General features: G+C 34.0%; 1 protein-coding gene across 4 annotated transcripts in view; it reads right to left on the bottom strand.

Annotated features, from left to right (window-relative positions):
* CSMD3 (CUB and Sushi multiple domains 3) overlaps positions 1-27,217 on the bottom strand; it is a 641,367-nt gene that overhangs the window by 125,784 nt on the left and 488,366 nt on the right. For all 4 annotated transcript variants that reach the window (XM_005009295.6, XM_038175100.2, XM_038175101.2 and 1 more), the window contains one exon: positions 20,870-20,986. In XM_005009295.6, the coding sequence (XP_005009352.3) occupies positions 20,870-20,986 (117 nt within the window). The remainder of the gene's footprint in view (positions 1-20,869; positions 20,987-27,217) is intronic.

The raw sequence follows: 27,217 nt of genomic DNA, 5'->3' as shown, positions 1-27,217 counted from the left end.
ACTTGAGTGTACGTTGGACTCTTCAAAAAGTAATTATTTTAGTAAACACGGAGAAGGTTTTTGAAGGGACAGACTGAAAGGTCACAACGAAAAAGAGGTGATCTTATAGAATTCATGCATATAGAAATATTGTTTTCAATAACCTAAATTAATTTTCACCAGTTCACACAAACAAATTGGAAGACCTGATCTTTTACTATTCAGCGGAATACGTGTTTGACAAAACAATAGTGGAGTATCTTTGTGGTAGTAGTTTTGCTATTATTTAGTTTTTAAATAAAAATAGTTGTGAAATATTTTTCCTCTTACATTTCCAAACATTTTGTTTTCTACCAGCTACTGTTAATATATTCAATCTACCTTATTCCTGTAGCGGTAATCAATAATGATATGTTAGATATCTCGATAGTGGATGATACTTATTAGCATACGCTGTAGTATAACAAGAAAACTAATTGTGAATAAAATGTAGAGCCCCTACTAGTAGTATCCTGTAGGGCAAATCTCAATTTCAACGCAAATAGCCATTATAAAACAGCTGTCTAGTGTTCCTGAACTTGGAAACAGCAAAAATTAATTTTAATAGTATAAGCTTCTAGGGTGAACTGCAGACTAGACGTCAAAATAAAGCTAGTGATGAGTTTAGGTGTACACCACTGGAAGTGATGTTCTTACTGTCATAAGTAAGGGTAGAGAACTGCTTACCCTCAACAGAAAATTATTAACAAGGGCAAGTGACTTGAGCAATTGCAGATGAATGGAATTGATATAATGATACAAAAATAATCAGATGAAACAATAAAGAGAAAACATTAAATAACTGAAAATTAAAATATGTAAAAGGTATGAAGAGATAGAAGGAACAGGAATAATACACATGAATGTATAGCTATATACTTTTTTTATAGCTACTGAAGCTCGATTACTCTTTCACATTTCCTAATGTATATACCAACTTCAAAAAGGCATCACAAATCTACAGAAGCCCTCAAATATAATGTAATTATATTTTAATATTATCATATGTATAATATTAGTGTAATATTATTAGAAAAAAAAGAAATATAACTGAATGAGGTCGCATTTAACAATAATGTTCAACATAAATATAGTAGAGATTTCCAAGCCATGCATACGTGTTCTAGTTGACTGTACTGGGGCAGGAAAAATTAATGTAAATTTATACTGTTCATAGTGTATGTGACATGCACCACTGTCTAGCTTTAAGGCTTTTTCCATAGACAAAGGGATTAACTGAACTTTCTGCCTTGGATCATGAACTATCTGCTCCATTGGTAGCCTTAGCGATTATGCTCTCAGGTAGAGTCCTTCATCTCCTTGCAGAACATACAGAAGATGAGGGAGGATAAAAAAGATTTTTTTTCTTTCTGCAAACAAGGAATAGATAAGGGAGGGCATAAAGAATTCTTGTTCTTACTTCAGGTGCTGTTTTCTTCCTTCCATCAAGGGGAAGAAAATATCCCAAAAGGTCTGAGCTGTAGCCCATATTCTGTTTCTTCCTTTGTTTTACTTTTGTAAAGAAAGTGTTGAATGAAAGCATGCTGGCCGGTCCTTTTTTTCATTACCGTATTCCTGCATTTCCAGAGCAGGAGGGGAAAAAAAAAAAAGATGGGAAATGCTATATTTTCTCATTTTTGAGAAAATAAACTTTATATAAAGGTATGAAGAGACAAAAAAAAAAGTGTGTTTAGGGACACAGGGTGGAGCAGTTAGTAACACTAGAAGCTCAGCATGCAAAATAGTCAAGTGAAATTGTAGAGAAAAAATATGCACACATATTTCCCCACAAAGAGACATAATTCCATACAAAATGGAATGGGAGAGAAATGGCACTCAGGCCTTATCCTGAATTTGGAAGAGGAGTGAATTCTTGTAATACACACATTTCTTGTTTTTTCCTAAAATCAGCTATGTTGATTAGATTTCATAAATTATCATACTACTCTAAGCCTCAGAATTCTATTTCCCTTTCTGCAGCTCACATCCATCTTTCCTGGTTTGACTCATTACGATATTCACATATACTCATATGCGAAACCCTTCCTGAATCTGCAGCAGCACAGTAGCACAGAAAACAAACACATAAAAAGACAACACAACCCTAAAAACTAAAAAAAAATGTAAATTTCAGTTTAAATACTATATACGCTTATTATATTGTATTATACTGAATATCACAGAATCACAGAATTGTCTAGGTTGGAAGGATCATCGAGTCCAACCTCTGACATAACACTAACAAGTCCTCCACTAAAACATATCGCTAAATTCAACATCTAAACATCTTTTAAAGACCTCCAGGGATGGTGACTCCACCACTTCCCTGGGCAGCCCATTCCAATGCCTAACAACCCTCTCAGTAAAGAAGTTCTTCCTAATATCCAACCTAAAACTCCCCTGGCACAACTTTAGCCCATTCCCTCTCATCCTGTCACCAGGCACATGGGAGATAAACCCCCACCTCACTACAGCCTCCTTTAATGTATTTATAAAGAACAATGAGGTCACCCCTGAGCCTCCTTTTCTCCAAGCTGAACAAACCCAGTTCACTCAGCTGCTCCTCATAGGACTTGTTCTCCAGACCCCTCACCAGCTTCATCGCCCTTCTCTGGACTCTTTCGAGCACCTCGATGTCCTTCTTGTAGCGAGGGGCCCAAAACTGAACACAGTACTCGAGGTGCGGCCTCACCAGAACCGAGTACAAGGGGACAATCACTTCCCTAGACCTGCTGGCCACACTTCTTCTTATACAAGCCAGGATGCCGTTGGCCTTCTTGGGCACACTGCTGGCTCATATTCAGCCAACTATCAACCAATACTCCCAGGTCCTTCTCTTCCTGGCAGCTTTCCGACCACTCATCTCCCAGCCTGTAGCTCTGCTTGGGGTTATTGTGCCCCAGATATGTGATAATAACAAGTAATATTATTATGTCTTAAGTCTGCTTTGTAACACAGAGCCCTGAAAGAAACACCACACAATCTTCTTTATTTTGGTTTGTTTTAATTTGACTAACCTGAAATTCAAGAGTCTATTATTGTTATTTCTTTAAATAGGCAGTGCTGGTTTATTTATCCCTGCAGACAAAAACTCTGTCTTACCTTTCTGACTAGGTTTATAGTTCTTAAAATTGTTTCTCTACCTACAATTGTTGAATTTCATAGAATCATTGAATCATTTAGATTGGAAAAGACCTCTAAGATCACCAAGTCCAACCAGTAACCTAGCACTGCCAAGTCCACCACTAAATCATGTCACAAAGCTCTACATTTACATGTGTTTTGAAGACCTCTAGGGATGGTGACTCAGCTACTTCCCTGGGCAGCCTGTTCCAAAACTTCACAAACCTTTCAGCGAAGATTTTTTTCCTAATATCCAGCCTAAACCTTCTCTGGCACAATTGAAGGCCATTTCCTCATCTGATCACTTGGTGTTTGGGAGAAGAGACCAATCTCTACCTCGCTATAGCCTCCTTTAAGGTACAGTGCAATAAGGTAAGGTATAAGCCTCCTTTTCTGTAGGCTAAACAACCTCAGCTCCCTCAGCTGCTCTTCGTAAGACTTATTCTCTAGACCCTTAATCAGTTTTGTTGCCATTCTTTGGATGTGCTCCAGCACCTTGATGAAACTTAATACAGTATTTGAGGAGCAGCCTCACCAGATCCGAGTACAGAGGGACAATTACTTCCCTGATCCTGCTAGCAACATTGCTTATAATACAAACCAGGATGCTGTAGGCCTTCAGGGCCATCTGAGCACGCTGCTGGCTCATATTCTGGCTATTGAACAATACTTCCAAGTCCCTTTCCGCTAGGCAGCTTTCCAGACAATCTTCCCCCAGCCTGTAGTGTTGCATGGGGTTGTTGTGCCCCAAGTACAGGACCCAGGATTTAATCTTGTTGAACCTTGTACAGTTGGCCTCAGCCCATCAGTCCAGCCTATCCAGATCCCTCTGTACAGTCTTCTTACCTTTGAGCAGATCAATACTCGCACCTACCTTGGTGTCATCTGCAAAATTCATGATGGTGAACTTGATCTCCTCATCCAGACCATTGATAAAGATATTGAAGGGAAGTAGCCCCAGTACTGAACCCTGGGGGACAGCACTAGTAACTGGCCTCCAACTGGATTTAACTCCTTTTGCCATGGAGTCCTGTCCTGTCCATCCAGGCTGTTTTTAACCCAGTGAAACATATACCTGTCCAAGCCATGAACAGACAGTTCTCCAGAAGAAGGTTGTGGAAAACAGAGACAAAGGCCTTACTGAAGTCTAGGTAGACCGCATCCACAGCCTTTCCCTCATCCACTGAGCAGGTCACCTTGTCGTAGAAGGAGATCAGATTCATCAAGCAGGACCTGTCTTTCATAAACTCACACTGACTGGGCCTGATTACCTGGTTGTTCTGCATTGTGCTGTGAGATGGCACTCAAGATAATCTGCTCCATAACCTTCCCCAGCAATGAGGTCTGACTGACAGGCCTGTAGTTTCCTGGATCCTCCTTCCAGCTCTTCTTGTACATGATCATCACATTTGCTAGCCGCTAGTTGACTGGGACCTTCCCTGATAGTCAGGACTGTTGATAAGTGATGGAAAGAGGCTTGGTGAGTACTTCTGCCACCTCCCTCAGTACCCTTGAGTGGATCCCATTTTGCCCCGTAGGTTTGTATAGGTCTAGAGAGGGAGAGCCTGAGAGTGTTTCAGTAAAAATTATGGACTGGATCAACAAAGGACACCTTGTGTTTGGGGTCTACTACAGGCTGCCTGATTAAGATAAGCCTGTCGATGAGGCCTTTTTTCTCCAGCTACAAGAAGCATCGCACTTACAGGCGATCTTCCTGGGGGATTTCAACCACACAGATGTTTGCTGGGAAAGCTATGTGGCAGGCAGTAAGCAATCCAGGAGACTCCTGGAGTGCATTGAAGACAACTTCCTCATCCAGGTATTAGACAAACAAATTAGAGGAGAAGCATTACTGAACCTGGTGGTCCATTCAGATGAACTCATTAAAGAGGTTAGGATTGGAGGAAGTCATGCAGTGACCATGCCCTGGTTAAGTGGATGATCCTGAGGGAAATGGGCCTGGCTAAGAGCATAGTCAGGACCCTGAACTTCAGAAGAGCCAAATTCCAGCTGTTCAAAGAATTAGTGGATGAGATCCCATGAGACATGATCCTTGGGGACAGAGGATCTGATCAGAGCTGTCAACTCTTTAAGGCTATTTTTCTTAGAGTGCAAGAGCTCTCTATTCCCATGTGCAATAAATCAAGCAGGGAAGGTAGGAAACTTGCATGGCTGAGTAAGAATCTGCTGATCAAACTTAAGCAAAAGAAGGACAGAGGGTGGAAACAGGGACACATGCCCTGGGAAGAGTACCAAAATGCTGCTCAGATGTGCATGGATGGGGTCAGTAAATCCAAAGCACTGACAGAACTAAACTTGTCAAGGAATGCAAACAATAACCAGAAGGAATTCTACAGGTACATTGGCCACAAGCGAATGACTAAGGAGAGTGTACTGCCTCTAACAAATGAAGACGGAGAACCAGTAACAACAGACGCAGAGAAGGCGGAGGTACTTATAAACTTCTTTGTCTCGGACTTCACTAGTGGGGTCAGGATTCCCACACCTTTCAAAGCCTGAGCATCTTGGGTGTGGGAAGTCCCTCCCACTGTAAGCAAAGAGCAAGTTCAGGACCTCCTGATGCAACTTAACAACTACAAGTCTATGGGGCCTGATGACATGCATCCCAGGGTCCTGAGGGAACTGGCTGATGTAGTTGCCAAAACTCTCCATCATATTCAAAAAATCATGGCAGTCAGGTGAAGTCCCCTGTGACTGGAAAAGGGGAAACATCACTCCCATTTTTAAAAAGGGTAGAAAGGAAGACCCAGGAAACTACAGACTGGTAAGCCTCACCTCTGTGCCTGGATAGATTAATTCTTTTGGTAAACGTTAGTTCTTTTGCCAAAGTTAGTTCTTTGGCAGTAATGGTTTTTAATTATGTATTTTCCTGTCATCCAACACAGCAGCTATCTATGATACTATTTCCCAGATCTATTAGTGATTAATGTTATAGTCCTACCTAAAACCAAAATAAAGAGAGAATTGTGTACATATGAACGAAATCATAGAATCATAGAATATCCTGAGTTGGAAGGGACCCTTAAGGATCATCAAGTCCAACTCTTGACACCGCACAGGTCTACCCAAAAGTTCAAACCATGTGACTAAGTGCACAGTCCAATCTCTTCTTAAATTCAGTCAGGCTCGGTGCAGTGACCACTTCCCTGGGGAGCCTGTTCCAGTGTGCAACCACTCTCTCTGTGAAGAACTTCCTCCTGATGTCAAGCCTAAACTTCCCCTGCCTCAGCTTAACCCCGTTCCCGTGGGTCCTGTCACTGGTGTTAATGGAGAAAAGGTCTCCTGCCTCTCGACACCCCCTTACAATAATATTAAAGCATTTACTTTTAGCAGCAGCTTTTTACTAAATCTTCCCCTTACTCTAATCAAGTAGGAAACAACAATTAGAGTTCAAATCAGGAATATACTTTAAACATGCTGTATTTTACAAGGTTGTTTTACCAAGAAAGCAAAGCTTGAAAACTTTAATGTCTATGACACCAGATAAACTAGTGCTGGTCACACCTGCACTATTATTGCACTATATCCTGCAAGATTAACTAATCAGGTCCTTATCCAGAACAGATTTAACTTTATGACTATATCAGACAAAATTGTATAGTATCATGCATTATCAATTAGAAAGCTTTTATCCTTTCCATATTTCCATTGAGTTATATTACACAGCATTTCTGTGCAATCACTTAGGATATGGGTTAGATTTTTTATCTTAAGGAAATTATGCATATGTTAACTAAAAAGAGAATCTCATTTCACAGTTTCCAAAAAGCAATCCATAAGCTATTTCTGAAAATACTCTTTAAAAGAAAAAAAAAAAAAAAAAACAACCATGGTTCAACTTTAGGAAACAATAAGGAAACAACAACTGGTATAGTTTTCTTGGTGCAGAGAATGTCTGTCAGGAATTGTGATTTTCAATATATCATTAAATTATTTAGAAAGATGTAAAAAACAGTTACAAAATATGTTGATGGTGTTATGTTATTAAAGAAGTAAAAGCAAGAACTAACTGAAAAGTTACAGAAACACATTATGCTAATGAATGATGTGATAAAGTGTTAGATAAAATTCAGTGTAGGTAAGTATAAAGTAGTGCACATGAATTAAAAAATAATCCTACTTTATATTCACAATGACAGGCTTTGACTTAGCTATTAACTATCTTGGACTAAGATCTTGAGGTTATAAAATTCCTATGAAACATCAGTTCTGCATTCAGTAGTGCCAGAAAGGAAATAAAATACCAGCAGTTATTAGGAAAAGAGCAGAGAACAAGCAATTATAAGACAAATGTGAAAATCTACAGTGCAAAGGATAGACTTTCTGGTCTGCTCTTTGCAAAAAAAACGTGAGTGAAATGAGAAAAAGTATAGAGAAGGATGAACAGGATAACAAGAAAATATGCAATTGTCCCTATTGCATAATGAACAGATATAAATTCTTTCTAGAAATGAGTTGATTAAGGGACAAATATGATAGGAATCTATAAAATTGTGAGGTGAATAGAGAAATTGAACAGGGAATTATTGTTACTGTCTTTTCAAGTCTAAGAACTGGAGACCAGTGAGTGCAAATGTCTATAACACATTTAAAACTGGGAAAATGTTTCTTTATACAATACATGTTTAAGGTGTGGAACTGCTTGCTAAATTATATCACAAAGACTATATGGGCTAAAAAGCAGTGATATAAATTAATGGCAGAAAGATTCATATGTGCTTCCTATAGATTAGGGAATCCTTTAAGTACAGATTAATGGTGACTGAGAAGGATCAGTGAGTATTTTCCCGAGGTTACACTTTTACCTGGTTTTCCAGATTTATTGCTGTTAAAAGGACACCGTGGTAGGCAGCTCCCTACCCTTGTTTTGTGACATGGAATGATGGTAATTCTTAAGGTCTATGTCTTCAGAATTTATAGCTAAGACTGTAAAGTGTTTATATCATATAAACACTTATGTTGATACAAATAAGTAATGGGATTGCAGAATGTATTTAAGCAAATTATGCTATTGTCCAGTACTTCAGCTGTTTTAATAGCAGTGTGTATTCCTCTGAGTATTTCAAATTTATTTAGGTCTAAATTTTAATAAATATGAAACTAAGTCTGCAGTCTTCATCATTTTAATATGGTAACTGATTCACTGTCTGATACCTGACTGTAACAGAATCACGGAATCATCTAGGTTGGAAGAGACCTCCAAGATCACCTAGTCCGATCTCTGACCTAACACTAACAAGTCCTCCACTAAACCATATCACTAAGCTTTACATCTAACCGTCTTTTAAAGGCCTCCAGGGATGGTGACTCAACCATCCAGGTGAAGTCTGTGTATATCACTTATTATTTGATAACATTTAGGAATAGAAATAGTGATAGTGAAAGAAATAATACTTACAAATGGTGATTTCTAATGGAGGTACATATGCACATATTTTTAAGAAAGTTTTAAAAGTACTAAGTTTCAAAATCTGATACTATTTCAATTCTATTATACACAGCATAGGATATTATCCTCTATAAGAATAAAGGAGTATGCACTAAAAGGACAGAAACAGTTCTCCATTTTATATCAACTAACTATATATGCACATTACAATTGAACATGTTTCATGTAGAATAAATCATTCCATATTTGACTATATTATTGACAGTGTTAATTTTCTCAAGTGGCAATAAAAATCTAGAATCCTTTGATCTTAGTAACTGGCAATTTACAAACATTAAAAATGGAGACATGTTTGAATACATTAATATGTTTTACATATATATAATTATGCTTTGAACTGTTTTCTCAACCAGAAGGTTGAATCTCCTTCAACTATTTTATTCTCAGCAAGACATTGACCTTCATTGCTAGAAGACCAGATGATTATATACATTTTCAGAACTACTAGTTAGAACTGTGAGACTTTATACAGAAGTACAAACTGTTCCTTACTGTTTGTTTCAAATTACCTATTTCTTTCTATATACAAAAGAAAATATCTTTTTTTTTTTTTTTTTTTCAGAAGCCTGCTTTCAGCCATTTTTTTCTCAATTATTACAGTTCTCTGTAATACATCTGAAGATGTTCTTCTAACATCTTCAAATCTACCTTGAACAGCAAGGGAGAAACATCTCCAACAGTCCATCAGTAAGCAAACTGAATTTAGTAAGCGAGCAAATAAACTTACAAAAGCATCTGCAAAACCATTTTTATAACTTACATTTTCTATAGGGTTAAACAACAACGACAAACACATTTTCCTACCTTAAAAAAATAAAAAATCATTGTGTTGCAAAATAATAAAAAATTGTACTGTGTCCATCTCCAAATAGTTTTTGTTACTGAAATATTGGTTTTCATTAGCCTGCAAACCCTGTATCAAATTGTGATACATCATGGTTAGCAAATTAATTCTATATCATTTACAAGAAAATGGCACAACTTGTGAGGGAATATATGAGCTTATAAAAAGAAAAAAAAATCTTACCATCAAGTTTGGTTTGTTTTATCGGTATGATATAAAACATATAATTTATATTTCACTTCAGATTTCACAGAGAATTGTTTGTACTTAACTTCAAGTATTAATCTGATTAATTTTCACAGGACTTCCTTAAGGTAAATGTTATTATACCGTCTTACACACTTTTACACAGAGATACAGAGAGGTTGTGTTTTCCACAACTAATACATGCATGCAAACATTTATTCTCCCTCTGTACTTGTTAACTATTGTTTTTATAGAACAATATGTAGTTCCTCCTTTGTTACAGTGAGACATGCAGTCAAGTATCCCACAGAAGACATGTTTTCATATTTACTAAGGAATTTTTTTTTTGTCTTAAAGGGACCAGGAGTACCTCGATACAGAAAACAGAATTCAAAACAATAATCTGGACTCCACCTAACTCATTATCTGTTTAACTATGTTTGGACTCTGTATCTACAGAATGTTCTTTCATTAATTTCTTCAACTCTTGAATATGTATTCACATCAGAGTATGAACATGGTATTGTGGGTTTTTTTGACGTTAAGCTATTTACAGCTAGATGAAATTGTACTTCTGTTTAAAAAGCAAATTGCTGGTATAATCATCTTGCTCATCTTATATAGTGTTGCATGACACATTTTAATGCATATTATGAATTCACTTAAGCAACGTGATTTCTGCCTCTGAAGCTATACACTTTTTACTCAGCAAGGTGTTTCTTTGTCTATGTTTAATCTAGGTTGGAAAAGACCTTTAGGATCATCAAGTCCAACCATTCACCTGTCCTACTGATTCCCATCACTAAACCATGTTCTTTAGTGCCATTTTTTGCCCCTCCCCCTCCCCCCCCCTTTTTTTTTTCCTCTTATTTGATATCCCATTCATGGAGCAAATGAAATATGAAAGAAGATCACATTTCAGGAAAATTGGTGTGATTTTCAGTACAACATTTTATCTTGTCTTCTGTGAATTTTAATTTACTTTCAATATTTAGTTAAGAGATGGATTAGATACTCAGATAGGTATATTATTTTTTTTGACGGTATTATTTGACAAAAGGCATTATGACATGACATCGCAAATATAAGGAATAAAAAATAAAACTGTAATAAATAATAATAATAATGCAATGCTATTTAAATTGGTGTACTGCTAACAAAAAACTTATTAAGATATCAGTTTTAATTCAAGCCTTCTTATTAATGACTTGTCTGTATACATTCTAGATTTCTGGGTTCTAGATTTAATGGCAAAGTCACTTTGAAAAAGCTGTTTGGTTCTTCAATCATCTCACAGCTAATTTAGAGCTACTAATTTAAATTACAACAGCTTTCTGAGTATAATAATTATCTTTTATTATCCTACTAGTAAATGTTATTGTTTAACTCAGATGATTCATCAGTTCATTCATCTGAAACAAATAATCACTTCATTTTACTGAATGGTGTGGATGAAATTAACACTTGAATAATTATTTTCATCAGTAGGCAAAGTCAAAACAAATCCCAGCAGAAGATTAGAAAATAAAACTAGGAGACATTGAAAAAATCCTTCATATTTATCATCTAAAGAAAAAAAAACTTCCAGAAAACAACAGAAAAACTGTGAAACAAACAAACAAAAAATATTACAGTCGTTTGATAGCTGTGAATAAAAGAAAAAGAACTTTGTGGCTACAGTCCCTAAAACCATTCATCAGAGCTTCCCGTCTGGAAACAGATGTGTTAATTCCATAACTCTGTAACTGAAATGTGAACTCAAAAAATGTTTCAAGACCTAGATGAGAATTTTGTTTCATTCATTTGTGAAAAAAAAAAAAAAACTAATCTTGCTTAACCGTAAATTTGTTGTTTCATTCCTAGAAATAACTCAGTACAGAAATAGTTGAGAATGTATTCTAAATATGAGAAGTATGTTATTATGGTGTTGTTTTTTTTTTTTTTTCTAATTGAAAATACCAGTTTTTCATTATTATAATTAATAATGCTAGTAATTGTAATAATATTATAAAGTTGAAAAATTTCACCAATCTTTCTCTAATTCATATTAGTTGCTCTGCATTTATCACAGTAGTATGAGTAAAACTACTTTATAAACCTGAGTGACTAATGGAAATTGACTTCATCTACAGCCAGCATGTTAAAAGTATTTGTCTTTCATTTCTGCTGAGGATTTTATCACACTTCTCAGCATAAGTATCAATTATTCAAATTTACAATACTAAAAGCTATAACTCTGAACAAAACTGACTTTCATTTTTGAGGTTCAATACCACCACCATATTACTCCTTTGCTCTGTATTTTCTAGTGTACTTATTATTTCACAGTCAGCCTGTTCACAGTCTGATCTCTTAAACAATCACCAAAATCATTAAATGCTAGAATTTATACCACTTCACTTATGAGATGAAAAGAAAATTTATTCTCTTTGGATACAACATAAACATGCTAAACCTTAGCTCCTCTTAAGACTTCTCAGATCTGGTTTTGGACACTATGACAGGAAATTAAACCACCAGAGAAATCAGATTTAATATCTCACTGATATTATGACACGACATTAGGTTGGCATTATGCCAATGCTTTCAATTATAACATTCCCCCCTGTACTACTCCTCCCTTCCCCCCCCACCCCCCAATAAAAAAATAAATAAAGGGTTTCAAAACAAGTATTTTGAGCTTGTGAAATTCTAAATGGTCTCAAGAAAAGCATCCAAATCATCTAATAATATGATACTATGCATACTTCCCCCTCCTGATCTGGAGACCTATAGTAAACCCCCACCACCATGTCTCCTATACAGCCCACCCCTTAATTCTTACCCACAAGCTCTCCACTTGTCCTTCACCCTCCCCCAGCTGGAGCTGGGTACACTCTAATTGCTCCCTCACATAAAGGGCAACCCCACCCTCCTGCTTCTCCAGCCTGTCTTTCCTAAAGAGGACATAGACCTCCATGACTGTGTTCCAGTCATGCGAGCTGTCCCACCACATCTCAGTGATCGCAATGAGATTGTGGCCCCAATACTGAACACAGACAGGCACTTTAGGGAAGCAGCAGGTGCAGTTACCCCTGGGGGGAAAACAGTGGATCTCATTGTCTTACCAGTGCATAATAGAATAATATAAGCAATTAAGAATAATAGAATAATATAATCAATTATAGCTTAGTAATTCTCATCTAGCTGAGTGCTGCTTTCAGAGGGGCTTCACCCTTCGACAACATACATGTATATGTATATGCATCAATATATATATACTACTTCTCCTATTCTTCCAAACACTTCTTCTGTTATATATTCCTTGTAATTACATAGTCCACTTCCATACTCTAGTCTAACTGACACACCTCAGGTGGAACCTGGAAACACTGGGGCTATTATTAGTCTTCATGTGCACTGGCTTTATACACCCATCCCAAAGAAGAGACCAAAAATGTTTCCTAAGTCACAACTCAAAGCAAAGCAAATAGCTGCATTTTGGCATTTTAAAATGGTTTCTCAAAATATGTTTCCAATTCTAAGTTCTTACAAAAGTTTATTTTTGCTACAAAATGTATGCAAGGGTCTGGTTTCATTTTTTTTTATTTTTTTTTATTTTTTATTTTTCCCTTTGGAGGCTTTAACCACATTTTCCTGAAATTTACTTATGCTAATAGAGTAGATGCAATTCAGTTCTATCCCAATGTTTACTTGAACATTTCTTTTGAAATGACTATAAATTAATAATTGTATACAGACAGGAAAGCAACCTACTTCCTTCAGTAAAATAAACAGTGCTCAGAGATTTGGTTGTGAGACTTCAGAATAATCACCCATTTCTGCAGTCAGGACTGCAAACACTATGAAGAAACACTATGCAAAGTTTAGCAAGAACTGGAAATGCTTTTTTATTTCTTTTCTAAACAAAGTTAATTGCAGGAAAATCACTCAGATAAATACTGAAATTTTGAAGATTGTATTTATATACAAAAGTGGTAAACACAGACACCTGAGTCAATGCAGATCAGTTTACCTGTGAGAATAATTTATACCCAAACAAATATAATGAAGAGGAAAGGTGACAAACATGGGCTATAACTACATGAGCAGGGCCTAATACTTGAAAGATTTATAAGGACTTTTGCAAAAGGATCTTTTTGCAGTTCCTTGACCCTAGCCTGATCCAACTAACTCCTTCCCTGAAATATAGCATACTTCAACATGGAAACTTGGATTGCACTCCTCAATGACTCCTCACTGATTTCCTGGCCATGTTCCTCTGTCCCTTAATACCTCTCAGTGAAACTCCTATACCATGGAGCAGGCACTTGGAGATTCCTCAGCTGTTCTTCTAGACTGATTGTCCTAATGATTTTTTGCCACTACAAAAATGAAAAAAAAATACCAAAAAAAAAAAAAAAAGAAGAAAAGGTTTGCTAAAATGGCTTATATCTCTTCTGGCAACTGTAAATACATTTAACTTTTTTTTTTTTTTTTTTTTTTTTTTTCAGATTATTTAAATCACATCTAGTGACATTTATGAGCAGCTAAGTAATGATGACTACTCATTCCTTTTCTGAAACCAGGAAGAGTTTTTATTTCCAAAACTTAATAACTGAGGTACAGGGCAAAATCCACCAATCTCTCTAGTAGAATGCTATTTGCCTACATAAAGTGTGTGCCTCCCCCTCCCCACACACACCCCCCAGTTTTATCAATGCATTTCTTTTTCATATCTTTTTTTCATATCTTTTTTCATATATTTTTTTTCGTATCTTTTTCATATTTTTTTCCAATTCATTTATTTTCCATATCTTTTATCAATCCATTGGCATTATACTCACTTTAGTTTACTTATTTTGAAAAAATTAATTTATTTGAATACCACAGATGTGGTCTTATCATCATTGCACTTTGTTATAGGCTATTAGTGAGGCAGCTATACTGTTGACATATCTTTATAATCAAACTCAATAACTTAAGCTGTTAGTGCTGTAAAAGCAACATTGAAAAAAAATAATTTCAAATCATATTAAGCAATTAAAATAGAAAATCTCTTCAAATTTTACTTCAAAAACATACTGTCTTGTATAATCTCCTTTAAAAGTCACCCTATGATGACTGCCTTACCGGCATCTGCTCACTTGGCAAACATGTTAAGTATTGAACCAATGAATGAAATACTCCCCAGCTGTGTGTTTGCGTATATAAAACCTGCCAGTCCCTGAGGAGACTCATAGATAAGTGGAAAGTGATATAAAATGACCTTCTGGCACCTCCTTAAATTATATAGTCAGCATCTAAATGACACAAATTTGGCTTTGAATTAGAAAAGTAAAACAGAAGTTAATAGTTATATAACTTACACTCATCTTTGTTATTGCAAAATTGTAGACCGCAACAAGAAGCTATTTTAAAGAGAGTGGGTAACATACTAATTTGTGTGAAAATATTAAAAGCGTGACAAAAAATATATTCACTACCTACCTTCATACATATTTTACATACAATATATTTTTATTAACTTATTCATATAGACTGAAAATAAAAAATAATATTTTAGCTCTGTGTTTGACATATAATGAAAAACTATATACCTCTGTCACTTTCTCATTAAAACATGCCAAATCTTCAAATACATTTTTTTACATCAATAGGAAAACAATTTCCTAATATAGATGTATATAGTCTTGCAGTACTATTAATTTTCTATCAAATTGTGAAAATATTTTTCACATATAGAGTATAATCAGCTACATCCTATGCATTTTTATAGTATTTATTATATAGTTATATAATAATTTAAATAAATGTTATCAAGTCTTAAAAATATTTTGTGTGTTTCAAACAAGTAGTTTATTCTGTATTTTTATTCAAAATACTGTATAATAAATGTATATTCAGTCATTAAATGAATGGACAATACAAATATTGAATTTCCACTTGTGGGAGAGGAGACTATACGCTTCTAGTAAATGCACAAAATTTACATATTTTTTTGGCTCTAGGCAACCTAATGCCATTCAGTATTGCCCCCTTTAGTATTCTTCATTAACTCTCAAAGTTAACTTGACAAAAGAATCACGTGAAAAGTCAAGTACCAGCCACAGGTCAGTTTACTCAGAGAATTTTCAAATAAAATTTTCTGGCAGCAAGCTAAATCAACATAATGCAGCGTTTACGCTAGTGTTGCAAATGTTTCCTTTCTCGTATAATATGTGTCCATGCTGATACTACATCAAAGAAAAACAAACCAATCAACAAACAAAAAAACACTTTACCAATTGCATGTCTGACTGCATATTACTTTAATTAGGTTTATTATCTGTGGGAAGAAAAAAAATCACTTCTGTATCTGCCTGATACCTTTTGGATGATGATGTTTTTGTTCTGGCCAGGATTTCTAAATTCTGTCACAGATAACACTACCACTTATGAATGAAGATCAGTTAGTTGTCCATAGAAAAATGCAGAAAAGGACTTCCACACATTTTTAATGCTGAACTCTTGAAGCTCAGTTTTAAGAATATACTAAACATTATGGTTTTGGATACTAGTACAAGACCCTTTGAAAGTCTTGCAGAAACAAAATGCTGTTAAGAAAAATGGCAGTAGGGCAACAGAGTTGAAAGAATGCCAAGAAAAAAAAGGGGGGGGGGAGGGGCTCAAGCCGTCTATCATTTGTTGATTTTAATCAGTAAATAATCTTTCCCTTGTCCTGAAATTAGCATCTTGAGACATTATGGAGTTAGGCATATAAGCATTTGGAGCAGTCTTAGTGGTTTTACTCCATTTCACTGACAAGTGATCATTGTTGGGACAATGCATTCCTATCAAAAGTCCTATTGACTTTGAAGTGGTTACTTGTATGAAAAGAGGGTAAAAATAGAGTAAGATTCACAGAATAAATTTCATACCTATGGCAGCTTTTTTTTTTTCTTTTCTTTTTTGATTTTTCACATTGCCTTCTATGATCTGTACCTCCCATTCAGCAGAGTATTGCTTGGTTGAAAATATTTAAGCTAGACATTTCCATCTATTTTAATGTAAGATGTAGAGTTAAATCCTCCACATTTTAAAAACGTCATTCTATACATGTCTGTCACATTTCTAAAATGAAAGTAAGATGCACACAGCAGTGATGATGGATTCAAGTTATTAAAAGCAAATCTTTACTCAGCTAAGTATTTTCATAAATACCATTTGCTTCTTATTCCCTCTTGATGTGGGGTTGTCACTTGAGACATGCTGTTACTTATGATTTGCCCTTGACTATCTTTTTTTATTTGCAAATGTAAACTGAGTTCAAAATCCAATGAGTACTGAAATAACTCTGGTGTGACATGGCTTTTAAGTTGATGATGATTCTAGATACAGTGAAATGTTTACTCGAAATCACATGTCGACAGCATGATTTGCTCTTTCTGTGTTTTTACTGGCAGAATGTGAATGTACTTTCCAGAATTAAAAAAAAAATAAAAGAAAAGAAAAAAGAAAAAAGAAAAATTACTCTTTCAAGGATCTTTTCATAAAACAAAAAAATGAATACGGTGTTGATTGTGTTTGTTTGTTTTCCTTCTCTCTATTGATTATCAACAATAATTTATTGATATTTCATAACACAACAAATGCAGAAAAGACACAAGGAAAAGATGTCTGTGAACACAAGCAAGTGTATATGGCTTTATAACGTTATTCAGAATCTGAAGAGAATAGCTGATTTTAACTTCCCTGTTTACACTAAGGCAGTAAACTAGGTCTACCTTCACTGCCAAAATTTTAAAAAGCCTTGTCCCAGAATGATGTTGTATTTGTCAATACAGTGCTTGTCATTCCTTTAATATTAGATCTTGATGGAAATGTAAAACAACTATAGTCTCCATAGAAACTAGAAAATTTCCCAATCATACGTATGTTTTTAAGCTTCTTTTTAGGGAAAAAAAAAAAAAGTGACATAAAGTTAAAATTTTTCAGTGGTGGTAAAGAGCAGTTACCTAATTTTCTGATAGAAGATTCTTCTAAATCACATTTCTGTACCTTACTGTTTATGTTCAATTTATCTTTTTACTCTAGCAGAAAGGAAATCCATTTGCTGAGGCAAGATGATATAAAATTTATTTTACTGTTAGGAATATAAATTTTAAAACAGGAGTATAGACCACATTGTTATGCAGAGCAGACCATACACAGTAGTTTATGTGCATCACGAAAACAAAATAAAATCTTAAATATCTGCATTTTAATTGTAACCAGTGCTGGATTTCAGTGTTGAACAATTAACAATCATTACACCATTTTAAAGTATCAGTGGGAGAGCATCAAAAAAGATGAGTATTCCATGTTTACAAAAGACTGCCTGTGGCATACTGTGTGTTTTTGTGAATAATTTATCTTCTAGCTTAAACCTGTCACAGTATGAAATATTGCAACTATGATTTTGCATGACAGAATAATGAAACAGTGAAAAAAAGTCCACACTGTAATGACTTTTCCACAGAATTTTGGGCATGAGAACTAGAAAAGCTGTACATGAAATAGCTTTTCCTTTCACTCCATCTAAAACTAATCCAGGCCAATGAGTTTCCTCCTGCACATTTTATATATATATATAGTTCCATTGTTTGTGTGTTTTCCTATCTGCCTTGAGCTTGTCTAATGATTTTTGAATTGTCTTCTATTCTAAGATATCACAGAGTGTATAGGATGCAAAAATAGTTCCTGGAGAAGTTCCATTAAGCAAATATTTGAATTCTGTATTTCACATTGAAAGCCAGCATGATAGGGAGGATTATGGAAGATGAGTTTTTGCTAGTTTCTTTATGTAAATTACTGAAAATTATTTTATGTCAGCAGTTTTGCTGGAGTACCCATTCATTCTCACAAGCATTTCTTTCAATTAATAGCTGCTGTGCTATCATTTCTGACAAATCTACATGTCATAAAGCACAATTGGATTCAAGACAAAATCTAATGTCTTCATTCACAAAGCACCCACATAGCATTTCTTGGGGACCATCCTGTCAGTGAGTGATCCCTACACCATATATACCAAAGCAATATAATTTAATGTAAACTATTTTGTTAATGCAGTGTTCTCTATCAGAACCCAAAATAACAGAATTATGGGCAATACAATTCCTAAAACTGATCCTAAAGGTCTCAGCATTAAAAATGTATAGATATGCTTCTCTGCAACTATATTTGAATAATTTGTAATGAGATAAAGATAAAAGCCATTAGATCCAGCATATTCATTACACTCAATTATTTAAAATTTCAGTCTGAAACAAGTAATTATCTTGAGGTTTGAAAATGTGTTAAAATTAACTGGTGGTCAATATTTTGGCGTTAAATAAAGTCATATTCTTAGGTGTGATGTGTCTGTTAGAATTGTTTGTAATGGTTGTTACTAGGAAAAAAAATAAGGGAAAAATACATAAAAAAGAAAAAGGAAAAAAAAAAGAGAACAGAGCACTATATAGTTCAATCAAAGACACATATTTTAAAAGTTGAGCTTTTGGTTGAAAGAAGTTCTGTTCCCTGTTAATGTAAGAGTATCATGGAAGAAAAGCAGCTAAAATGGAAATACTTCTACACTTATTTCACTTATTTTGGCCTCTTCAATGTATGACATCACCCTCATTTTTGAATGGCTATTGCCATTTATGTTTATTACCTTTCCCTTTAAACACACAAGTATTTATATTTTCTGTCTTCACAAAAGCAGGTTAAAAATTCTCATTATATATTTTACACATGCTTGGTGTTCTTGTCACAGTGTGCTTTTTAAGCACAGGAAAAATAAAACTTCCATCCTGAGACAGGACAGCAAAAGAGCTATCATATCATATCCCCAATAACTCACTGATTCCTTTATAACAGGGTTAGTAATATAAATTGTGATTTCTCAATTTCATATTAGCTTTTTTTTTTTTTTTTTTTTTTAATATCAGCACTGTGAACAGCTCAAGAAGAATTTCTTAATACTGTTCCTAACATGCTTACTGTGGGAAGAAAATAAGTATTTGTCAAATTATTCCAAGTAATTATGTAGAAAGTTCTATACTAGGATTTTAGTAATTGTGTGGTTTCCTTCCCCCCATTTCCATAACTCATTTTGGGATCTTGTCTTCATTACAAGTTTCTTATCCTCTGATTGCAGAAGTTACAAAATTCCATTTCCATCCAGAATGTCAACGATACAAAGTACAGAGCAATAACATTTCAAATGAATCCTTTATTACAGAAATTGTAACTCTTTGAGTGTCCTCATCTGTGGCACTAACTATCTAAGAAGTATTAGACTGATTGAAACGGGAAGATATAATCTCTCCAGGTTATCTAAAATAGATTAGCTAGGTCAAAAGTGTATGCTTCTTTTATTCTATTATGAAGATTAATAACACGAAGGAACATAAATGCCCATTCCCATCTACAGGCACCTGTTATTTAGTGAACAGCAATAAAAGCAGTGGATCAAAATCAAGTCGTACATAATCAAGCAGAAATCTGAAGTACAGGAATAAATGATATTCAATGCATGACACACTGCTTACCAAGGAGTCTAAGTGAACAACAATCTCTCAGTAGTCATCAAAGGAAATACTGGACAATAAAGTGAGATAAAATCATTCATAAGGACATATAAAACAGTGATTTAAAAGGCTGGTCTTTTTGAAGTTGTCTTTGAAAGATTCATACTATCACCAGAAATAAAAAAAAATGTTAGGGTTAGGAGTGAAGTTTTGATTGAGGATCTGGAAGTCTACAAAAAACAGAGGCACACTGCTTGAATTTTGTTCTTCAGGAAAGGAAATACTAACATTGCCTCATGATTCAGAGAAGCCTTCTGAAAGCAATATTATCATCCATTTCATACAAATGGTCCTTCCCCTGCTTATTTGGACTTACTGGAGCTACATGACTATCTAGGTCTTTGGCACATGGTTTTGGGTGAAAAGCAACATTTGGCTATAATCAAAGAAATATTCTAAATTACTGTTTGGTTGTCAAAGTGAGATAAAAATAAATGAATGGCAATTATTTTAAAAGATAAGGATAAATGCAAGTATTATGAGAAAACAGTGCACTACAAAAATGTTAGAAAAAAATATCAACAGAAACATCATTTTAAAATAACCTTTTCACAGTAGTATGTTTAATATTAAATCAATCACAAAATTCATCCATAAGTGTTCAAAACACCCAAGCGATAAAAAGATCTGAATGACACCAAATCTACTTACCGAATTCCTTAGGAACAGTTATAGAGTAAACACAGTTGTGACCCACACTGTAATTCTTAGGGTAGTTTGGTGATAATACAGTGCCTTCAGAGCCTGTTGACCGGCTTCCACAGGGTGCTAGAAATTGAAGATAAGCAGTTTTTCATATTATATAATATCAGGAAAAAAAAAATCAGCTAGTGATGTGCTGTATGTTGGTATATGGCATAACAGTAAAATGTATTCCTCTTCTACACTAGATAAAATTATGTATCATTTGAAGTACTGAGTATGCTTGACTTTCTCATATTTCAAAAGAGAACTGATGACACTCTGCTACTTTCCAGATCAGTTATTGTTTTTCTTTAACATTTATCAACCATCTTAATAAAATAATGATGTGCTTTAGACACAGTGTGCTATTATTCATAGTATACAAAACTATTATTCATTTGTACAATGCTTTATATTCTGATAAAGGCATAGATTATGCATCCCATCAGCACACTAGTAAATGCCTACTCCTGCCAATACGCTCATAATTCAAAGTAATGTATAGCACTACTCAAATAAGAGTGTCAGAATTTCTTGACTGAACATGATGTACCAATTATTTATATCTCATTTATTTATAAAATGATATATATAAGTTTATGAGCAAACAATTTTATTTATCATACAAATATCATGTTTATTCTGCCACTAATAGCTATAGTAATTGATAAAATGGGAGATAAATAACAATGCGATTTACTACAACGATGTATTTTTCTAAGACCAACAGAAGTTAGCATTTGGCTTTAGTCAAAATTGTGAAGCAAGAAACAGGGCTTTTTCTTCTCTTTCTTCATCAGATGTTCAGGTGTATTTATGTGAAACAGTAGTAAGTGTCAGGATTTTCCTACGGATATGACCTGCTTCTAATATACACTTTGTAATTTAGTAGTTGAATCTATTGTAAGGAATAAAGACATTTATTCAGAATATTTCTCTTAACTATTTCAGACTATAAAATATTTTTTGAGTTTAATGGTAACATATGCATTTGAATACATATATTTCTTCCATTAAGACTTAAGTGAGATCCTAAAATAAGTACTACTATAAGTACTCAAAGTAGTACTACTACGATAAGTACTCAATGTTCCTATGTTAAACATATAGAAATCTATCTTTTGTGATATGCTCTCAAAATATAACCTTATGAATTATAGTGAAGAAAAGGACTTTTTTTTACTATTATTTCAGAAGATTTTATCTCTTTACTTGTCATACTAAATACAAGCTATGGATTAATGTAGCTATGAATTACGTATTTTAGGACTACTTTTAGCTAATTTACACAAAATATATACAGTAGAATATACTGTGAAAAGAAGAAATCTTTAATTGCTAAAATTTAAAGGTTTGACTTGGTGCTAAGGGACATGGTTTAGTGGGTGATATTGGTAGTAAGGGAATGCTTGGACCAGATGATCTTGGAGGTTTTTTAACCTTAATGATTCTACGATTCTATGATTATATGAATTTTAAGGCTCTGTCATGGTTAGCATGGGTTTCTGTAATTTGCACTAATATGCAAGACACCTACTCTGAGTTACAGAGTAAGCACTAACAAACACTATAAAACTTTCATGTAATATTGTTTTCCATGGCTAAAATAATAATCTCAGTGCCTTCACACAATCCACACATATGAAATATCAGAAATTCACGCTTCCTCATGAAAAGATGTTTAGCAAACAGAATTATTGGTACTTTTTGCCAAGAGGCAACACAGTCTTGGCTGTGCTTCATCCAAGGAACTATTTGCCTTGAGTTATTTGAAAAACACAAAGTAGAAATTCTTCATGAGCTGAATCTGGCAAATACATGTATATTTTTTTATGAAAAACGACCTGCTTACTAGCTTGCAAATATTCAAAATTTTCTGTTCCAGAATTTGGATGAAACAGAAGAGATTATGGAAGAATATAAGCAACAAAGACTAAAGCTAGAGAAATAAGATTGACAAAAAGCTAATTACTTCCCCTTACACCACTTCCTTCTCTACTGTCCATTAGTTGAATAAAGAAGGTACTGCAACAAATACTAATAATACTGTCCTACTCCAGCACTCATATCATCAATATACTTCATTCATTAGCAGATATAAAACAATGTGCAAATTTGGGGTAAAATTATGATCCCACTGAAGTCAATGCCATTGAAATCAAAAGTATCAGAATTTAAACAAAGAAACAAACAAAAAAATCTTTTAAATAAGCATGCATTTTTTTTTCCATAAATAAATATAAAACACATTATTTTTCAAAGGCATAAAAATCAAATTTATTGCAAGTTTTCCACACTTTTATTAATTTCAGCTTAATTTCCTTGTCAGCTTCCTCAGTACCTGTACCAAGAAGTTATCACCATTGTGCTTTAAGACCTGTTTGCATTAGCTGTATGGTATTCCCAGTTAAAGTTACCCATAAGGACAAGGGCAGCTGATCTAGCAATATCCCTTAGTTCCTTAAAGAATAATTCATTGGTATTACCATCCTGATTGGGTGGCCTATAACAGATTCCAACAATACCTGTTTTACCTGCTTTTCCCTTAAACTTTACCCAGAGCCTTTCAACTGTGTCATTGCCACCTGCAAGCTCCATACAGTCCAGACCCTCTGTTACCTACCGCACCACCCCTTTGTCTCGCCTGCCCTTCCTATACCATCTGAAGAGCCTGTAACCATTCATCATAAAAACACCAGTCAACAGGCTCTTCCCACCAAATTTAACTTATGCCATAATACTCAGTATACTGTCCTTGTTGTGCTTTCCAGGATCATCAATGGAACACTAATGAGAGAGAAAGGCAGTTGATTGTGATAAGAATGTGATAAGAGTAAGTGTGTTGATGCATTTCACACTATTTTCTTTAAACATTATTAAGTATTAATGGTAAAAAGTCCTTTTGTATGTGTGCTGAATTTACTGTAATGGTATGTTTTCTTGTAAAATAGCACTCCCTGCAGCCCTTGAAAACATCCTATCATAAGAACAGTGAAGTATCACCTACTTCCTATCTTAAAGTGATAAACATTTTTATCTAGAAGATTGCCCATCTTGATCATTAGTATTCATTTCCCTTTGCATGTCAAAGAACTAAATTCTACCTTTTTGTGGCAATGCATCAGTAAATAGTACAATATAAAATGCATTACCATCAGCAGTGATACCTTTCCTTACATCTCAGCTAACGCTAGTTGTAAAAGGAATTTAGATGATCACAGCAGAGAGCCAAAATAACAGCAGAAACACAAATCCCTGCAGTCTATGCCTAACTACTGCTATGGAAAACAATTTTCTACAGCTCCATGAACACATTACAGGGTTAAAAGCCCCTGCCGTGTGCTTACTGCTCATGTTTTCTATCACGCCTTCACAGTTTAAACAAAAGAAAGAACTCACAAAGAAAACCTTCATTCAGTAAAAGAACTGTGAATAATGGCCTAAGTATGAGAATAAAGCACAGATGTCTTAATCTATTTGGAGAAATTCGTATGTTTTCTACCAAGTATTTTTTTCTGCTGCTGGAAGCTTTTAATTCCTACTACTGCTTTCAGATTACCTAGTTGCTAGCTCCTGCAGTTAGGATCTGAGACAATATAATTGTATTTCAGATTTAATTGTCATACTGCACCATCCATTTTTTAAGCAGCATTCCTCAGTGCAATCAACAGGAAATATCACTTAAAACTGAAGGGTGCAATATGGCTTTATGTCATGCAGATAAATTTGATTACAGAGCTACACGTATGATAAAAAATGGAGAATAACAGTGCATAAACTCTGCAAAAAGAAGGAAAAACGTAACCTGAAGAACTGATAATAGGATACTGAGTTTTTATCTAGAGGGTCACTGCTTCAAAACCTAGACTCGAGTACCTAATATTTAGTTGGCCTAAATGATTACCTTAAGTAAAATACTTCATTGGTGACACGATGTACCTTTTAAATAATTGAATACATTAAATAGTTAATTACTCTCTTTCTAGTCTGTTATAGTAAAATGACATTCTGTTTACCCCTTTTAACCCAAAAAGTTTAGTCTTAATGATTTCAGTTGTAATGGTTAAGACTAACATGCAGATAACAAGAAAATAAATATAACTACCAATACAACGCCACAATAAAATAAAATAAAAATCATGCAAAGGAAATCTTAACAGATAAAAAGGGTAGGCAAATTTATTCTGAACTTCCAAATTATAGATACCTTACTAGTGGAGATCATTCTGCAATTCTGCAAATGTGAATGTGAACGTGCTGAAGCATATGAGATTGTTTTGACAATGCAATCAATGTGGAGAAGACAATTTGACATAGGAATATGTATTTTAACTACTGTTTGGAAATACAGAAATACATTAAGAATAATTAAAATAAACAAACAACAAAAAAAAAAAACAAAAAAAAAACCACCAACAAGCACCAACAAATACAGAGAGAGAAGAAAAACAGGAGAGACAGAGAGTACCATTATGTAGCAGGAAGCAGTACCAAAGAAAATGATAGCAGAAAGAAAATGGAAACATTCCAAGTTGTTATCTCTTTTAATTTTAATAAAACAATTTAATTATGCCATTTAAAATTGATTTAAAATATGAGAAAGTATTTCAAGCCAATATATGTTAACAGTATTTAAAATTATTATTTAAAACAGAGACAAGCAGGACCTGGTGAAATGCCCTCAGGAACTCAGTAATTTACAATAGCTGACTGAGGAAAATAAATTGGAGAGATTAAGAAAGTTGAAAATAAACATAACAAATTAAATACAGAGAAATTCTGAGTACCAAATGTGAAAATAAATATTAGCAAATATACAAACTGCAAACCAAAAGCAGGTGTCTGCATATTGCAGAAAAACAAACAAACAAACAAGCAAACAAAAAAAACAGGAACATCATGTATTGTTTTGGCATTAAAAAATATATAAATAAAATCTCTTAGATCTCTTGTGATCTAAAGAATTGGATGTTTACTCTCCAAAAGAAAATAATTAGATCATAGGCAGACTGATCATTTTTCCAAGATGCGGTGGAGATAAAGATCAAGGAAACAAATTGTTCTCTTCTACCACCAACAATAGGATATGGAATAATTGCCAACAGTTTTAGTAAAACCAATTAAGCTTAGATATTCTCATAACTACTTTGGGGAAGTTATTGATTTTTTTGATGATTTCTGGAAGAATAAGAGATATGAATATCGGTCATAACGGATTAAGTATATCCAAGCAGAGAAGAGAGAGTACTTCACCTTTTTACTGCTTTTTACTATCGGTTATGTAGATGTATCACTCCTGATTAATTGTAGCATGAGAAAAGGGTGCTGGCAATGTTAAAACCACAGACTTTCCTGTTATAGTTTGATGGGTAGTTTTATTTATTTATTTATTTATTTTCTAGAAGAGGAAGGATAGTATTTCATGTTGAAAGATAAAACTCATCATGCAAAAAGATTCATGGATAAGTAAGAGCAAAATGGGAAAAACTGCAAAAAACAATACTTTCAAAATTAAAACACTTTAATGAATCTGAATTGTAAACAATTTGGAAGAGTTCTGACACATATATTTCAGAATCAAGAAAAGAGGCTGAAATTTGGGATCTTGACAATCACCATTTAACAGATGTACTACCAAATTCTGAATCTAAAAATCTTAAATGCCTTAATTGTAGATAATTATGAATATTAATCCTTTTTTTCTTTATTTTTTTCCTATTAGTCAAGAAACCATGGCTTATAAGGAAAGAATCAAGGAACTCAGAACCTGTGTAGCTTAGTAAAGAGAAAGATAATTTAATACATTTCAAGTAGGACTAAAAGTATCTCTTAAAAAAAAACAAACCAAACCAAAACTTTTTTATATATAAAAAACTTTTTTATATAAAAAGTATATATAAATATATAAAATTCAATTAATCACTTAATTGAATTATTCCTATATTGTTTTATTTAACAATTCATCAATGATTACTTTTCAAACCAACCTCAACAATTACAAAAAACACATTCAAATAACTTTGCATCTGAATGTGCTTTAGCTTCCACTTATTGAAATCTTTAAATGAAAAATAAATGTCTTTCTGAAGGTATGAGAAGCAGATTTCATGTACCTGAATATGAGATATGAAATATAACTGAAAATTGTTCTAGCCTAAATTTAGATACAACATATTTTCTCAATTAAATGATTATTGATTATTAAATTTAACTATATTACTTTTTTACTTACAAATTTTGGCACACTCAATTTAAACAATTTCTGAAGAGTTTTCTTAAGTAATGACATGACCTGTTCCCTAAAATTAGATTACT

This window comes from Anas platyrhynchos, chromosome 2 (assembly GCF_047663525.1).
Source record: "Anas platyrhynchos isolate ZD024472 breed Pekin duck chromosome 2, IASCAAS_PekinDuck_T2T, whole genome shotgun sequence".
Lineage (NCBI taxonomy): Eukaryota > Metazoa > Chordata > Aves > Anseriformes > Anatidae > Anas > Anas platyrhynchos.
The sequence above is the reverse complement of the archived record's forward strand: the minus strand, read 5'-3'. Positions and strand labels throughout refer to the sequence as shown.